At 35.0% G+C, this 18,539-nt stretch overlaps 2 protein-coding genes across 2 annotated transcripts; one reads left to right on the top strand and one right to left on the bottom strand.

Moving 5' to 3' along the window:
• Positions 1–1,391: 1,391 nt before the first annotated feature.
• On the bottom strand, positions 1,392–8,170 carry LOC133688867 (G-type lectin S-receptor-like serine/threonine-protein kinase At4g27290). Its single transcript, XM_062108504.1, has 2 exons — positions 6,809–8,170; positions 1,392–2,037 (listed from the first exon to the last, which is right to left on the bottom strand). Exon 1 carries the CDS (start codon positions 8,077–8,079, stop codon positions 7,357–7,359), a length of 723 nt encoding a protein of 240 aa, XP_061964488.1. The 5' UTR covers positions 8,080–8,170; the 3' UTR covers positions 1,392–2,037; positions 6,809–7,356.
• Positions 8,171–10,009: 1,839 nt separating this feature from the next.
• LOC133678324 (G-type lectin S-receptor-like serine/threonine-protein kinase At4g27290) lies at positions 10,010–13,451 on the top strand. The gene is made up of 7 exons (XM_062100619.1): positions 10,010–11,315; positions 11,456–11,572; positions 11,888–12,009; positions 12,175–12,385; positions 12,506–12,743; positions 12,860–13,010; positions 13,083–13,451. Exons 1-7 carry the CDS (start codon positions 10,034–10,036, stop codon positions 13,389–13,391), a joined length of 2,430 nt encoding a protein of 809 aa, XP_061956603.1. The 5' UTR covers positions 10,010–10,033; the 3' UTR covers positions 13,392–13,451.
• The last annotated feature ends 5,088 nt before the right edge of the window (positions 13,452–18,539 follow it).

Genomic DNA, 18,539 nt, shown 5'->3' with positions numbered 1-18,539 from the left:
GAATGAAGCAAGCAAATAATTCATCAAACAATGAGGGCACGCATATCTAGAGAAGAAAGAGAATATGAATCAAAATCTTTAATTTGTGATAATTCATTAACCACTAGCTGGAATCACGAACGGATTGCGTCGTTGGATTTAGAACAATGAGCTCTTCAAAACAAGATGTTGGATTTAGAACAATGAGCTCTTCAAAACAAGATGTTACAGTGACCACTTCCGATGGAATTTTTTTTTTGTCCTGCAGGCCGGTCAAAGTATGGGTTGCTATTCGGGTATAAAGATAAATTTTGTTTGGTACTCAAATATGCAACTGTTTCAAATGAGGTATTAAACTTGGATATTCTATCATTTGATTTGATAAATTTCAATAAAATTGGTACATAAATTTCCAATTTTGACTATCATATCACCATGTATTATTTTATTCTTTAAAAGAAAGGATAAAATAAAATTGAAATAAATGACATAGAAAATAAATGAGCCTCCATATATTTCTTGGCCAATGAAAACTTGACACTTGGGATGAGATATTCAAGATATCTTGTTATAAATACAAAATCCCATCAGATATCTTGTCATAAATGCAAGATCCCGTCAATAAATATCAACCAATAAAATTATGTCATGTGGCATTAGAAAAGGACCTGAGAGCCCTTACAGATCTTTATAAATAGAGGGCCTCAACCTAAAGGAAGGAGGATTCCTGGAGATACAAATTTTCTTCAAGACAAGCTCTTCAAGTAAGGAAGTTCTCTCTCTCTCTCTCTCTCTCTCTCTCTCTCTCTTCAAGCAAGGAAGCTCTCTCTCTCTTCAAGCAAGGAAGCTCTCTCTCAAAAAGTTCTCAAGCCTCCTTCATCTACGCTTGAAGTCTACAAAGAACGAAGCTCTGTTGGATCAAGCCAAAACGCCCCATAAGAGTTCTGCAACAACACTTTGAAGACAAATCAAAGGTACTCTTCAAAGCGTCAAATCACCAAAAGGGACTCCGAAAGATACAAATTTCCTTCAAGACAAGCTCTACAAGCAAGGAAGCTCTCGTTCTCTCTCTCTCTCTCTCTCTTCAAGCAAGGAAGCTCTCTTAAAGAGTCCTCAAGTCTCCTTCATCTATGCCTGAAGTCTACAAAGAACGAAGCTCTGTTGCATCAAGCCTAAACGCCTCATAAAAGTTCTTCAACAATACTTTGAAGACACATCAAAGGTACTCTTCAAAGCATCAAATCACCAAATCTCGCTTCGCAATACACGCCCAAATTCGCGTTCTTACAAAGCACAAATCTTGGCTTGATTACTCAAATAAATCAAGTCGCCATATATCAAATCCATGGGAAGAATTAGAGGATTGTCATATTCTTTTTGAAAGAATATATTACATAAAGATTGTACCCATTCATATATTTAATAAAATCATACATTTATACACGTGTGCTTGTTTAATTTCAGGTGTACAAAATTGTGTCTACACTGATTGAGGAGAGGTTCACACCAAAAATCAAAAGGTTCAAACTCTTGTTGGGCATGCATTCATAGATCAGCATTTTTTTCATCTTTATGAATGCAACAACCAAGAAGCTTCATGAGATTGCGACGCTGAAGTTTAGCAATTAATATAACTTCGTTTTTGAACTCATTTAATCCTTGCCCAGAACTTTTTGAAAGCCTTTTCACTGCTATTTCTTGACCTTCTTTCAATATGCCCTAGCAAGCATAGAAACAGTTCAGTAAGTTTTACGTAGAAGATGGTTTCAACAGGCAGGTAACTGTTTGTTACCTTAAATACAGGTCCGAAACCTCCTTCTCCCAACTTGTTCCTGCTTGAAAAGTTATCGGTGGCATGTGCTATGGTACTCAAATCAAATATTGGTAACTCAATGTCTTCTTTACTTACTTCTTCAGAATTGTTGTGCGTCCTATGATTCCTCCTCCGTATGCAAAATAACATTCCTAACATTAGCATCGCAATGCCCAGTACAGTGGTGCTGGCGATTATTGCTCCCTTCTTTTTCTTACTGAAGTTCCCTTTTTTCACATTTGTAACTGAAAATACATAGACGAATAGTTAGAAGTCAGTGGACATATTCCATAGTCCATGACTTATAAAATAATAATGTAGAGATTTATATAACAAAGTTTTGATGAGATAAAATGGATTTGACAGCAACAGGCAAGGCTTCCTAGTTTCTATGCTATCGCTATGTTAGTTATTAAACTTATTTATCAAGATTAGTATTGAAGAGTCGCATCTATTAGTATTGAAGAGTCGCATCTATTAATGTCTATATATATTGTATGAATCTCATAATGAAAAAGGTGTGAGAGTACCATTTTCATATGTATTGTATTCTACCAAATTAGAGAGTGTGCAGCCTAAACCCTCTTCTTTTCTGTTCTCTATTTCTGCCAAATTTCCAACAAAATTGGTATCAAAGCCCGAGAGACAACATGACTTCCAACAACAACAATTCCCAATTTCATGTTCCTCGCCTTTCCAAACAAAACTATGATTTGTGGTGCATCCAATACAAAGCACTACTTAGATCACAAGAGTTATGGGAGCTGGTTGAAGATGGTTATACTGAACCAATAGAAGACGCTGTGATGAGCAATGCAGAGAGACAAGCACTGAGAGAATCAAGAAAGAAAGACAACAAGGCGTTATTCACAATTTATCAAGGGCTTGATGAAGCAACCCTTGAGATGGTGGCACCAGCAAAGACATCAAAGGAAGCATGGGAAATGCTTAGTAAAACTTATAGTGCAGTTGAAAAAACAAAAAGAGTTCGGCTACAATCTCAGAGAGGAGATTTTGAGAAGCTGAACAAAGAAGGCAATGAGACAATCTCAGATTACTTTACAAAAGTAATCACTTTGGTTCACCAGATGAGAAGGAATGGTGAAAATATTGATGATGTTCGTGTGATGGAGAAAATTTTGAGATCACTGGATTCAAAGTTTGACCATGTGGTTCTAGCAATTGAAGAATCAAAAGATTTAGAAGAGTTGACAGTAGAAGAGTTAATGGGATCACTGCAAGCCCATGAGCAGAAAATTGACAGAAGAGGAGAAGGAAGAACACTTGAACATGCTTTGCAGACACAACTAACTTTGAAGAATTCCAATGAATCCAATAAAGGAGCATTCCAGAGAGGCAGATTTTTACATAGAAGAGGAAGAGGAGGAAGATCATATAGAAATCAAGAATTTCATGGTGCACGAAATCAGAATTTCAATGGCAGAGGCAGAGGCAGATTCAGAGGAAGAAGTCGTGGAGGATACTCAAACTGGAGAAATAACAATGCAGGCGTGCAATGTTATAATTGCAAGGAATATGGTCATTTTGCCTCTGACTGTTCACAATACAGATTTGAAGACAAAGTTTTTAATTTTGCTGAGAAGGTAAGTGATTCAGAAGAACCTGCACTGCTGCTGGCATGTGGAAAATTTGATGATAGCAGATCTAGTACCTGGTATCTAGACACAGGAGCATCAAATCATATGTGTGGCATGAAGGAAGCATTTGTAGATATTGATGAGAGTTACAAAGGAAAAATCACTTTTGGAGATCTTTCTCAGATACCTGTTGAAGGAAGAGGCCGAATTCTTATACAACTCAAGAATGGTGAGCAGAAATTCATAACAGAAGTATTTTACGTTCCAGACATGAAGAGTAACATCTTAAGTCTGGGACAATTTATGGAGCAAGATTTTGAAGTACAGATGAAGAATAAGAACTTGAAGATTTTTGATGAATCTGGAGCTTTAATTGCCTCAGTCAAGATGACCAAAAACAGGATGTTTCCTCTTGACTTAAATATGTGTATGTCAAACTGTTTCAAGGCAGAAAGTTCAAATTTGACGAACTTGTGGCATTTGCGTTATGGACATCTGAATTGTGGATCATTAATGATGATGGAGAAACACAGGATGGTTCTGGGAATACCACAGCTCGAACACACAAACGATTTGTGTGAAGTGTGTGTGATGGGAAAGCAGCACCGAAAATCCTTCCCAAAGAAGAGTTCTAAAGCATCTCAGCCTCTGGAATTGGTGTATTCAGATGTGTGTGGGCCAATTACACCTACAACAATAGGGGGAAACAGGTATTTTCTTACATTCACTGATGATTTTAGTGGAAAAACATGGGTATATGTGTTGAAAGAAAAAAAAGAAGTGCTGAGCAAGTTTAAGGAATTTAAAAATCTAATAGAAAAGCAAAGTGAATGCAAGCTGAAAAATCTGAGAACTGATAGGGGAGGAGAGTATGTGTCTCATGCTTTTGATTATTATTGTAAAGAGAATGGTATAGCACATCAGCTCACAATGCCACAGACTCCACAACAGAATGGAGTATCGGAGAGGAAAAATAGGACTATTATGAACATGGTTAGATGTATGTTAAAAGAAAAGAATTGTCCTAAAGAGTTTTGGGGAGATGCAGTTGTGTGTGCTGTGTATTTGTTGAACAGATTTACAACAAAGAGGTTGCATATGCTTACACCAGAAGAAGCTTGGAGCATGAAGAAACCGAGAGTTGATCACTTAAGAATTTTTGGCAGCATAGCTTATGCCAAAATTCAAGATGAAAAACGAACCAAGCTTGAAGATAAAAGTCAGAAATGCATACTGCTAGGATATGGAGAAAATTCGTATGGTTACAAATTGTTCAATCCAGTAACAAAAAAGGTGATCATGTCAAGAGATGTGAGATTTGATGAAGAGCAAGAATGGAACTGGAGTACTGAGGAACAACTGCAGAAATTGGTTGTAGAAGAAGAACAAATGCAGAATGATGAAGAAGAAATCATAATCAATCCAGCCCCATCAACTAGCAGCCCTACTAGTCCTTTAAGTTCAGCAAGAAAAACAAAGAGCATACAAGAAATCTATGACGCGACAGAGAGAATGAACCTTGATGATGTCAACATGTTGTGTTTGTTTTCAGGAAATGATCCCATAACATTTGAAGAAGCATACCAGGAAGACAAATGGAAGAAAGCAATGAAGGAGGAGATCAATTCCATTCAGAAGAACAATACATGGGAACTGATAACACTTCCTGAAGGTCACAATGCAATCGGAGTAAAATGGATTTTCAAGACAAAGAAGAATGCTGAAGGAGAAATTGAAAAACATAAAGCCAGATTAGTTGCAAAAGGGTACAAGCAACGATATGGAGTAGATTATGAAGATGTTTTTGCTCCAGTAGCAAGAATGGAAACTGTGAGATTGGTGATTTCATTGGATGCTCAGAAACAATGGAAGATATTTCAGATGGACGTAAAATCAGCATTCTTGAATGGCAATCTTGAAGAGGAAGTATATGTTGAGCAACCAGCTGGTTTTGTAGTAAAAGGAGAAGAAGAAAAGGTGTGCAAATTGAAGAAAGCCCTTTACGGACTCAAACAAGCACCAAGAGCATGAAACTCAAGAATTGATGGCTATCTTTCTCAGAAGGGGTTTACAAAATGCCCGTATGAACATGCATTATATGTGAAGAAAAACTTGCATGGTAGAATAATGTTTGTTTGTTTATACGTGGATGATATTCTGTTCACAGGGGATGATCCTACAATGATTCAAGATTTCAAGCAATCCATGGTAAAGGAATTTGAGATGACAGACTTAGGTCTTCTACCATATTTTCTGGGATTAGAAGTGAAGCAATGCAGTAATGGAATTTTCGTTTCTCAAGCCAAGTATGCAACAGAAGTGTTAAAGAAATTTGCTATGGAAGATTGTGATCCAGCAGACAATCCAATTGAGTATGGAACGAGGTTAACTAAAGAAGGAGAAGGAGATTTAGTTAATCCTACATATTACAAAAGTATTGTGGGGTGTTTGCGTTATCTAACTTGTACCAGACCAGACATTATGTTTGGAGTTGGTTTGGTTGGCAGATACATGGAGAGACCAAGGAGTTCACATTTGAAGGCAGCAAAGAGGATCCTTCGGTTTATTAAAGGAACATTAAACTATGGATTATGTTATTCATCATCACAAAATTTCAAAATCATAGGTTATAGTGATAATGATTGGGCAGGAAGCTTGGAAGACAGGAAAAGCACAACTGGATTCATATTTTTCATGGGAGAAACAACATTCACATGGACATCCAAGAAACAATCTATTGTTGCATTATCCACATGTGAAGCAGAATACATTGCTGCTGCATCATGTGTGTGTCATGCAATATGGCTAAGGAAATTGATGGAAGATCTGCAACAGAAACAGAGTGAAACCACAAGAATTTTCGTTGATAACAAGTCTGCTATAGCTCTTGCAAAGAATCCAGTGCATCATGAATGTTCAAAGCATATTGATACTCGATTTCATTTTATTAGAGAGCACATAAAAGAAGGCGATGTGGAGTTAGTTCATGTCAACACTCATGAACAGATTGCTGATATTTTTACAAAGCCATTGAAGACTGAAGTTTTTTGTTATCTGCAGAAGAAGCTTGGAATCGTGAAGATTGATGAAACAAGTTTAAGAGGGGTGAATGTTAGTTATTAAACTTATTTATCAAGATTAGTATTGAAGAGTCGCATCTATTAATGTCTATATATATTGTATGAATCTCATAATGAAAAAGGTGTGAGAGTACCATTTTCATATGTATTGTATTCTACCAAATTAGAGAGTGTGCAGCCTAAACCCTCTTCTTTTCTGTTCTCTATTTCTGCCAAATTTCCAACACGCTATTCCTCTCCTTGAAGCCAAGACAGAAATGGTTCTTCAATTTCTGTCCATGCTGTGATCTACCCTTAGAATTAGATTAATTATTTGAACGCATAATGGGAAGACATACCTAATTCTGAAGAATCCATCCTGACATAGAGGTCTTGTCCATTCCCAGTAGACTTTCTCGTATCAATCAGGTCACCAAACCAAATCAGGCAGCCGCTTCCACCTCCCCTGATATCTAAATTTGCATAAGCAGTGCAAGAGCAGTTCTTCAGACACAATCCCTCTCATTCCCTGAGGCCAATGCTCTTGTCAAACCAGGAAGAAGATGTGTCTGGCAGCTTATTGGCAGTATACTTGAGAAAGCACATCTTTACCACTACAATTCAGTGGAGTCCTCCGGTTACAGCCACCTGACCAATCTGAAAAATTCCAATCTACCGGAGACTTGGGCTTGAATCCATCCAAGCATACACATATAGGATTTCTAGTCATCTCACAGCGAGTGTTGAGACCACAGAATGCATAATTCTCACACTGATCGAACTGACCATTTTCAATAATCACCCAATCCTTAGTTCGTTCATTCCATGTGAAGCTCTGAGGAAGACCCGATGGACCTAATGTAAGCCTTGAAAAAACTGTACTTTGAATTCCATATTCAAAATAAACCTATTTGCTATTGAACACAAATTCATTTGTCAAAACTGGATTATCTTTCGGTCTCGGAGTTGATGTAAATTTTATGCCATCCCATGACCCCCCTCTTTGCCATGTTGTATTCCCTCTCTTCAAGAGTAGCTGCGGATAGCCATGAGGATCTATACGGAAAGAAAATTCACCTCGAGCAGGATCTTCTGCGCTCTTCCAAGATGACAAAAACCTGTCCATCCGTGTCACAAAGTTGACTCCCAATCTCATTCCAGGTATTAAGGTATGACAAGGATGATCAAAACTCTGCCACAGAAAGTTTGCAGGGTTATAATCATTTCCTTCTCTCACAACAAAATTTCCAGAATCCAAGAGCTGCGCAACCGGATTCTGCGTAGTTCTTGATGCACTTGAATTTGATGACCAAACAATATGGTTTGTGCTATTGAGAAGGATTAGAATCCCTTGGGTGGTGATGTTCAGAACTCCCATATTATCAGAAAGTGAATTTTCTCTATTGGCAACCCATAAAACTGTCTGAGGAGACTTGTCGAGCCATAATCCCAGGTATCTGCTTGTTGAACCTTGAGGGCTGAAAAAACCCAGTTCAAAGCTTCCGCCTGCAGAAACCAGAGTCTCACCATCTCTCATGGATTGGCCTGGGTTGATGGTTTCTAGTGAGGTCGAAGTGGTTAAGATGGAGATCAAGAAAGAGCACACAAAGAACACAGCAAAGCTTGCCATTGTTGAATTTTTTATTGAGAGTGTTGCAGTGTTTTGACATGATGAATGAGATCATTCCTGAATTTTTCACCTTTCATAGGTGGAATGGGACAATGGGATGGCTCTGGTCAACACACAAGGTGGATTTATCCTTCTTTCGATAAAACTCTACTCCCATCAATTGTTGATGTGACACTGTGACTTGTAACAAAATCCTTTTGAGCCATGACCCTATTTTTTGGATGGTGTAAATGGACACACAAGCCCCTTTTGGTTTATGTTTGCTGTGGAGTAGCACAAAACACAAGCATCAAAAACATTATTTTCATATTTTTATTTGGGATAAAGATGTGGCAAGGTGTTGTTGTTGTTCTTTCAATATACAATTCATTTAATGCATAAAAAGCTATCATTAAAAACAAATTTCTATTGTTTTTTTTTATGGATATTAAAGAAAAAAAATTATACTTCATCACATCTCTATCCTAAATAGACCAACTAAGATCACTAAACACAAGTACAACAACTATCCTAAACATACTCATAATATAATATTAACAAGTTTTCCTCACACAAATATATTGAAAAATTATTAGGTAGATTTTGGTGGATCAAGTCATGTGAAATGATTATATTATTAAGGCTATGTTTGTTTCTGAAATTTACTTTTCAGGAAACCACTTTTCAAACTTTTCTATTTTTGTTTGCCATTAAGAAAATTAGTCAACGGAAAACACTTTATAGTCAAATAAAAATTTGGCTTGGTTTCTAGAAAAGTGTTTTCCTGAAAAATTTAGGCGGAAAACACTTTCCGGAAGTTGTGAAAAATTTAGAAATATCATATTATTTGCTGATTATATCAAATTTAGTTTTTAAACTTTTAATTGTTATATATATTTTGTTTTGAATATTTATTTTTCAATTTCATCTTTTAAAATTTAATTTTTATATTAACTTGGGTCCTCATTTTTATAATTGTTCTTTGCTTTTTCCTTATCATTTTTTTATTGAAATTTTTTATATATCAAATTTGGTCCTTATTTTTTTGATTGTTACTTATTTTATTTGAAATAAATTATGAAATGTTAATTATTATTATTTTAATTTCTTCATCTTTCATTTTTTTTTATTTTTTAGATTTGATCTCTATTATTTTGATTATTATTTATTTTATTTGAGATAATTTATAAAATTATATTTTTTTTTCAATTTCATTCTCATTCAACTTTTTAATTTGTAAGATTTGTTCCTCATTATTTTAATAAACTTGAGAAAAATAAACATTAATAAGTTATTTTCCAACTTATTTTCCATAACATAACCAATCACTGAAAATTATTTTCCAACTTATTTTTCATTACATTGCCAAACATCAGAAAATAATTCACTTTCCTGAAATTTACTTTCTAAAAGGAAACAACTTTCTAGCAAACAGAGAAAAAACCATCATATTTCTAATCATTTCTGAAAATCATTAAAGCCAAATGCATTTTTTAAAAAATTTATTTTTAATATTATCAAAACACAAAAAAATAAATTAATTTAAAGTAAAAAAATTTAATTTTTTAAAAAGTAAGGTGTGGTCTTGTAAATAAACACACCCTTAATGTGAATTATTTATATAATAAAAAATTTAATTTTATATCACAACTGGATAACTCACATGAGAAATTTCTACTAAGAGAAGATAAAGATGACAATAGACGTGGAAGGAAAAATTTAGTTCTAATAAATGAAAACTAAATTTAATGTAATTGGTCTGATTTATTGTTTGCAACTATACTTTTGGATGTAACAAATTTATTTATTTATTTTAATCAGTTGCAACATTCTCACGTCTGTTTAAACAAGAAAGAGAAACAATTTACTTACGCAAGCAAATACTACTTGTCCACTTCTATGTGTACTTTGACCCTTGTAGAGATTGGCAGCCATATCTGGATTTCATCTGTTTCAGAAAGCAAAATAGTTGCTAATGGACACTCTTTCTTCAATGCTTATTACTGCGAATATCCTCCTCCTATTCTCTAGATTCTGTAATACAGCTGATACCCTTGCCTTTTCTCAATCTATTAGTGATGGAGGGACAGGAACCTTAGTCTCGAAGGATGGAAGTTTTGAGCTTGGTTTCTTCAGTCCTGGAAGTTCCAAGAACCGTTATATGGGAATATGGTACAAGAACATTCCAGTTCGAACTGTTGTTTGGGTTGCAAACAGAAACAACCCAATCAATGATTCCTCTGGTTTCTTGATGATAGACAACACAGGAAATTTTGTACTTGTCAGCAACAACAATAGTACTGTTCTTTGGTCATCAAGCTTAACGAAAGTAGTCCGGAGAGCAATGGGAGAACTCCTGGATTCTGGGAATCTGGTCTTAAGAGATGAGAAAGATACCAATTCTGGAAGCTACTTGTGGCAGAGTTTTGACTACCCATCTGATACTTTGATTCCAGGAATGAAGCTTGGATGGGGCTTAAGGACTGGACTTGATCGGCGGCTATCAGCATGGAAGGGCCCTGATGATCCATCTCCAGGAGATTTTACTTGGGGGACACAACTACAGGGTAATCCCGAGTTAGTTATGTGGAAGGGGTCCAAGAAGTACTGTAGAAGTGGTCCATGGAATGGTATCGGGTTCAGTGGTGCGCCGGAGTTAAGGACAAATCCAGTGTTTAATTTTGATTTTGTCGACGACGGGGAGGAAGTATATTACACATACAACCTAAAAAATAAATATGTATTCACGAGGGTGGTTATGAACCAAACTACCTATTTTCGGCAGCGTTACACCTGGAATGAAATCAATCAGACATGGGTACTCTATGCAACTGTGCCTAAAGATTACTGTGACACCTACAATCTTTGTGGTGCCTATGGAAATTGCATCACCAGCCAGTCGCCAGTTTGTGAATGTTTAGAAAAATTCACGCCTAGATCACTTGAGAGTTGGAATTCAATGGACTGGTCTCAAGGTTGTGTACGAAATAAGCCACTGGATTGCCAGAAGGAAGATGGATTCGTTATATATGTTGGTTTGAAATTGCCAGATGCTACAAATTCGTGGGTTAACAAAACTATGAATCTCAAGGAATGCAGGTCAGAATGCTTACAAAACTGTTCTTGTATGGCATATACAGCTGCAGATATTAAGGAAGGCAGCGGCTGTGCTATTTGGTTTGGCGATCTGATAGATATTAGACAGTTTCCAGCTGCAGGGCAGGAAATATACATTCGCTTGAATGCTTCAGAATCGAGTGAGTGCTTAACCTTAGTTTTAGTTAATCCAAGAGTATCTATATTATATTTAATCATCATTTTGCAGCTTCTCTAGTTTCTTAGCTGTGTTGTAACTATATTTCTTTTTTTCTTTCTTTCTTTCTTATCGAACATGTAGAGGCTAAAGCTGCATCTAAGATAAAGATGGCAGTGGGAATTGCACTATCTATTTTCGTGGCTTGCGGGATACTTTTGGTCGCCTATTACATCTTCAAAAGAAAGGCAAAACTCATAGGTAAGTTACTTTGATTGCTTTCAGTAAATGAGCATCTTGTGTTTTGCGAGTTTAATAGAAAGGAACAGCATTTTAACTGGCTTTGAGTTTATCGTTGGTTAGACATTGGAGAAGCCGAGAAGGTTCAATGGATTTACAATTAGAACAACTGAAATAACTACATGATTTAGCCTTGATTAGATAGTAGCATTCAGGAAAATTACAGAGTGAAGTTCAGTATTGCCTCAGTTTTGTAATCATTGTCTCAACTGCTATCTTTGATCTGAACATTCAAAATCTTAGCTCATTATTCATTTCTCCTCGTTTATCATGTAGATAGGGGACCGAAGGAAGACTTGGAGCTACCCCTATTCCAGTTCACTACAATAGCCAAAGCCACCAACGGCTTTTCATTCAACAACAAGCTAGGAGAAGGTGGTTTTGGACCTGTGTACAAGGTAAATTTCTCAATTTCGAGTGAAATAGCGAAAAGAAAAACGAAGTACCTCATTTTATGTAGAAGAGTGGTCCAACTACTCGAATTGAAGCAAAATGAATATATTAACTTCTAGTGATCAGTTTTATTTAGATAAGCTTTAGTAATCTGGGATATCATTTTCTAGGGTACTCTAGAAGATGGTCAAGAAATAGCAGCAAAGACGCATTCAAGGAGTTCTGGACAAGGAATAAATGAGTTCAAAAATGAAGTTATACTGATCACAAAGCTTCAGCACCGAAATCTTGTAAAACTTCTTGGCTGTTGCATTCAAGGAGAAGAGAAAATTCTGGTTTATGAATACATGCCCAACAAAAGCCTCGATTCCTTCATTTTCGGTACTTTTCTAAACCAGACAAGCTTTGTTGTCCTATCGTTACGTACGTCTTTGATTTGAATACAATCAAGCTTGTTTCTAAGTGTTTAAGTGGCATGCTGCACTAACAAACACTTAACAGATCAAACAAGAGGCGAGCTGTTAGACTGGTCCAAGCGTTTCAGCATTATATGTGGTATTGCTAGGGGGCTTCTATATCTTCATCAAGATTCCAGATTGAGGATTGTACACAGGGATCTTAAAGCAAGTAACGTTTTACTTGATAAGGATATGAACCCAAAAATCTCTGATTTTGGTTTGGCCAGAATGTTTGGTGGAGACCAGACGGAAGGAAACACAACCAGAGTTGTTGGAACTTAGTAAGCACTTACCAATTACATGCTATACTTTATTATTTTTGTTTTATATTTTGTTAACAAAGCACAAAATTTGTTTGCTGTGATTTATGTGTTTGTGTTTAAATGACTTTCGGCAGTGGTTATATGGCTCCTGAATATGCTACCGATGGGCTCTTCTCAGTGAAGTCTGATGTTTTTAGCTTTGGAATCTTAATGCTTGAGATAATAAGCGGAAAGAAGAGTAGAGGATTTTATCATCCAGACCATAGCCTAAGCCTTATTGGACATGTAAGTGTCAAGGTTTCAATTTCTTGCGTCTGCTGAACAAGTGTATGACGGAAAGTTCCTTTTCTTTTCTAGGCATGGAGATTGTGGAAAGATGGAAAATCTTTGGACTTAATTGAGGCGTTTCCAGGAGAGTCATGCAATTTATCAGAAGTGATCATGAGATGCATAAACATTAGTCTCTTGTGTGTGCAGCAGCATCCTGATGATAGGCCAAGCATGGCCACTGTGGTTTGGATGCTAGGAGGTGAGAATACACTGCCTCAGCCAAAGGAACCAGGCTTTTTTAAGGGTAGCGGTCCGTTCGGACCATCTTCTTCATCAAGCAATATTGAATTATCTTCGAACAATGAAATTACCACCTCACTCTTTTATCCTCGGTAGTTTATTGTGCTGGATGAAATGTTCACAATTTTTTGACATGTTCCTACACTCGCAAAAGTCATTAAACCTATTTGAAGTTTGGCCACTGTTGTGTTTGAACTAGTTACATTGCCCGCAGGGTTTTCTTTCAATTGTTACGACATGGACCTAAGATGCGCCAAACGCATATGAAAGGAGAGATAAAAAAGCATACAAGTGCGCAGCAGTTGTTTGGAATCAACGAACAGACACCATGTATCACCAGCATGAGTCAATTGAAACAATAGAGGAGATGCTAATGTTTTTTTATTTTTTTTAAATAATACGAAAAGGATCTCAAAAACTCTAAATAGCATACAATTTCTAATGTATCATTGGCATCATTCCCTCACAAAGTGCTTGGGTTAAATTATTTAAATATGGTTCTAAAAAGCCAAGATGGGGCTTGTATGTACACAAAACAGAGGCATCCACTCATGCATGAACTCACATGGCCAACTTGGTTAGAAAAGCTGCAACAATTCATTAACATAATAACACAACATATCTCTAATTTTTCAGTCTTTTTTTCAATATTTCTAAGGTAAAAACCAACCATACATAACCAGCAAATATAAGTTTGATTCTTTACATAAACAGAAAAGATCATGGTAGATTAGACGATCGCTTGAGTATCCAGCAAATAGAAAAAAACACAGAAGTGAATGAACAAATTTAATTAGAAGCGTACAGTAATCAAACAAATGCAAATGCTGGGAAGGAAGGAAATGGGAGGACAATGTTATTCAGTGTTAGCAGAAACTATTTGAGTAAGACAGATGGCTGTTGTGTAAGCATCAAACGAACTCAAATCAGCTGAAAATATTCTTTGAAACCATTTCAAATGAAACTTCTTAATCAGAAGGCATGGAAAAAAAGGATGAAAAAACACTTGAACTAGGCAGATAACACATGAAGAAGATGCCGACAGTTATTCTTCGAAGAAGAATGACCTGCGTATGCGCCGAAGGCGAGAGACGCCAACATTTAGCTGGTATGGCTGGTTCATCCAAACTTGATGGTGATGGCACGCCGCATGATGGATCTTCTTCGGTTAATGTGGTTGTTTTCCTGGAGCTAAAATTGCTGGGTGGAATTGAAAAAAAAATCAGTTTTTTTTTTCTTACCAATGCTAAAAAATTTTGAATCATTGCGAAGAACTAATGTCTCATGAATTAATGAAAGGAAAAAAAAAGCATCATGTATGTGATGGAGTTCATTACACATTGATTTTTGATGTAATTTTGGAGTTTTTTTGGGATATTATTGTAATTATCATATATTAAATTAAATATTATTTTAAAAAACTTGCAAGCCCGTGTAGTGGCTCCCATGCTGCTCAGGCAGCTCATGTGGAGCCATTCGACCATCAAAAGCCCTAGTATGAGAAAGTGATTGAAAGATCTCAACATTCTTTACATGTTCTTTCTCTCTTCAAGTTTTACGCCGACGCTGTAAAATTTCAAAACAACCTCTTTAATTTTTCCTCCATTGACATTTGATCTTTATGTTTTTTTTAAAAAAAATTTAGAATAAACTATAAAATTATAAATCCTTTTAATTTCACCTTCCTATTATTTTCTTTTATAAATAGTCTATTAAATTCATTTTTTTTAATTTCATCTCCTTAACATTTTTAAATATATAAATAGTCTATCAAATTACAAATATTTTTCAATTTCACCCATATGATTTTTAAAAATATTTTGAATTTGATTCTCATTCTTTTAATTACTATGTACTTATTTTGTTTAGGAGAATTTTGTTTTTCAAATTTCATCATTCATGGTTTTTTTATAATAAAATTTTATCCTTGTTCTTTTTTGTTGTTATTTTTTTTCTCATTCAAAATAAAATTGATTGAGAATTAAGGTTCTTGATCGAATTCGGATCCAAAATTTAACGAGTTGCAAGTTTTAGATATTAGATCAGGTTTATAATGTTCGCTCGGGTTTGCTTTTTATTTTTATTTTTTTAAGGTAATGTTTTCTTATTTTTTATTTTTGAATTTTATTTTGTTATTTTTTACTGTTTGCTTTCTATTAGGGTAATACCTTATATATATTTTTTATTGTAAATACTTTGTTATCTACCATAATCATCAAACGAACCTGAATACTCTCCTTCATTACCAATTCAGGTGCAGTTTAGCTCTTTCCCAATCTCTCTCTTTCTCTCTCAACTAAGATCTGGAGCTATTTAAACACCTTTAATTATTGATCTTTACTTTCCAAGGTATAAACCTATGACTTTCTTGAATGATCATCTTGAAAGTCACAAAGTAAAAGAACCTACCATGTGTTCTTGTCTTCATAGGGCCATAGAGGTTCGAATGTACATGACTTTCTTGAATTAGGGGGACTTTTGAAGGAAACTCGATTCTACCTCTACGCTGAACAATGAGTGCAATTCTTTAAAAGTGTACTTTTTATTCCAGACAGAAGGTTCTTTATAGCACAATTGTCAAGCCGTTCTCACTCATTTAAGCAAACCTTTCATATCACAACTCTACTATGAATTTATTATCCATTGTATTAATAATGCATTTGTAGAGCCTTGCCTATAATATGTATAGATTTGAAAGTTGCCTCTAGCTACAACTATAGTTATAAAAGTCGATCTGATGATGGGCTAATTTAAAGCCTAGGTCACAGTCAAATACATTGACACTACAATTAAGGTTCTCTTTTTTTTAAAAAATAAAACCCAAAACAACATTTTTTTTTTAAGAAAAAAGCCTAGTTTTTCCACTAAATCGGCCTAGACAGAGGAAAAATAGAATTGCTATAGAAAAAAGTCTGTATATTTTCACTGTATTGACAGAGAAGTTATATATAAACTCATACATTTTTGGTTGTTGCACAAAATAAAAAAAGAAAAGATTGCTATTCTATCTCCATAAATTCAGCAGCTAAATACTAAGAGGATTATCAAGTGTAGCTGTTATTTTGCTGGAGGTTCCTTTATCTGTTAAACTACCATTTACATAGAAATTTGTTACTTTTTTGAGGTTCTTATCACCAATCATATTTTTTTTGATGTCTGTGAGTATGATCATTCTTATTACTCTATAATTCTTCCTTCTCACTCCATGATTTGTGGGATAGACTCACACAATTGTTGCTAACAGGAGACTGTAAGTTGCTAATATAGACCAGCCCCAATTAACTATATAGGCTAGGCCAAATCTTATAACTATAACTACGACTGTATCACCCCATATAAGATTTAAGGTTTTTTTTGTTTTTTAAAATAAAACCCAAAACACCATTTTTTTTTTTTAATAAAAAAAGCCTAGTTTTTCAACTGAGCCGGCGCCGTAGACCAGCCCCAGTTAACTCTCTAGGCTAGGCCAAGTCTTATAACTAGGGCCACGACCATATCACCCCATATAAGATTCAACTGGCCGTCATTGAAGCCATTGTGATACCCCCCCTTATCATCAAGTTTATTAGTAGAAATCAAGTTCAAATAAATATTAGGAATATGCTTTACATCTTGAAGAATGAACATCCTTTCATTATTCATCTCCAAACACACATTTTCATTAGTTATGATTTAGTCAAACCATCATTTCCCATCTTTATTCTCCCAAAGTCTCTAAGTGTATAGTTTCTGAAAAAAGTCATTTTAAAGTATAGTATGAATAGAGACACCACTATCAATGACCCAACTAATCTCATGACATGTAATGTTAATAACAACATTATCATAAACAATGAAGAAGTCTTTTGCATCAATGGTGGAAACTCAACCATTGTCATTTGCATCATTGTTCTTCTTTTCATTCCCTTGCTCCTTATTTTATCTCTTCAATTTTTTGCGATGTTTTCTAATATGTCCCGTCATACCACAATGATAGCACTTAACATCAGCAAACTTGTTGGACTTGCCTCTGTTTTTTGCTCTAATCTTTGGACCTTTGCTTTTACTCCTCTCCCTCGTTTCTGTAACCAAAACCTTTAGCTATGAAGCGGAACCTGGGATTCTTTTCTCATTTCTTCACTCAAACCACTACTCTTTGTCATATCTATATGGATTATATCATCTCGAGCTGAGTTGGATAATCACGCTTTGAATGTCTCTGAAAAGTCAAGCAATGTACCAAGCAAACACAACTCATTCACCTCATCATCAAACTTGGTGTCCATTCTATCAAACTATTTAATTATTCCTTGAAATGTGTTCAAGTGATATATCAATGGAGTTCCATCTTTGTATCTCAAAGTCATCAAATGCTTTATTAAATTATTTTTATTATTTCCAATATTTCAAGCATATAAGTGTTCAAGTTTATTCTAGAGTGTGTGCATGCATGTGTCTCTCTAGTAACATGGTTCAAAGTATTATCATCCATCCATTGCTTGATGTATCCACATACTTGTTGATTTTGCAAGGTCCATTCTTTATTAGATTAATTTATTCTCATGCTTTTCAATAGCGAAAATAATTATTTCTCCCTCTTTGTATGTATTTGTTAGGAAGCAATTAAATAAACACCATATAATTTCATATGAACAAAAAACACAAGGCAATTTTATGTTGGAAACCTCATCGAGATATTTGAGGTGTTAGAGAATAATATAAATCATATCTTGAGATTTTACTTAACAGTTTAACCTTTTGAATTGAAATAATTCTTTAATATGGTATTAGAGCATGAGTGACCAAATGATCACGAGTTTAAATCTTATTATTTTCATTATCTTTTCTAATTAAAATTAATTAATAGCACAAGATACTATGTGTTTGTGTAGATTTCAAGTCTAAATGGTTTTCACTTGAAGAGGTGTGTAAGAAAAAAATATCAATCATACTGAAATTTCACCTAATAACTTAAACTTTTATATGAAGATGGTTTTTTGATAATGGAAAAATCAAAATATTGTAGTCCATCCAAAAACTCTATTATCAACAAATAATGAGTTACAAATTTTCTCTCAAGATAGAACTAATTAAGGACACACAATCTCAAGAACAACTTCTTGGCAATAAAATAAAACTCACAAGTGATTCTAGAAAGATCTCACCTCAAAATCCATAAAAGAACATCTTCTTGGCAGCAAAACAAATTCCAACTGGATACTCCAACTCTGATCCTTATCTTTCAGATTATAGAATTTCACTAGC

The sequence above is a fragment of the Populus nigra genome, chromosome 1 (assembly GCF_951802175.1).
Source record: "Populus nigra chromosome 1, ddPopNigr1.1, whole genome shotgun sequence".
Taxonomy (NCBI): domain Eukaryota; kingdom Viridiplantae; phylum Streptophyta; class Magnoliopsida; order Malpighiales; family Salicaceae; genus Populus; species Populus nigra.
The sequence above is the reverse complement of the archived record's forward strand: the minus strand, read 5'-3'. Positions and strand labels throughout refer to the sequence as shown.

What these genes read in the sequence shown, in the direction of transcription:
- LOC133688867 (XM_062108504.1), bottom strand. Translation starts at nt 8,079, where the DNA reads ATGGCAAGCTTTGCTGTGTTCTTTGTGTGCTCTTTCTTGATCTCCATC.
- LOC133678324 (XM_062100619.1), top strand. Translation starts at nt 10,034, where the DNA reads ATGGACACTCTTTCTTCAATGCTTATTACTGCGAATATCCTCCTCCTA. An exon ending in CTTGAATGCTTCAGAATCGA is followed by an intron (nt 11,316 to 11,455) that starts GTGAGTGCTTAA and finishes TCGAACATGTAG; the next exon opens with AGGCTAAAGCTGCATCTAAG. An exon ending in AAGAAAGGCAAAACTCATAG is followed by an intron (nt 11,573 to 11,887) that starts GTAAGTTACTTT and finishes TTTATCATGTAG; the next exon opens with ATAGGGGACCGAAGGAAGAC.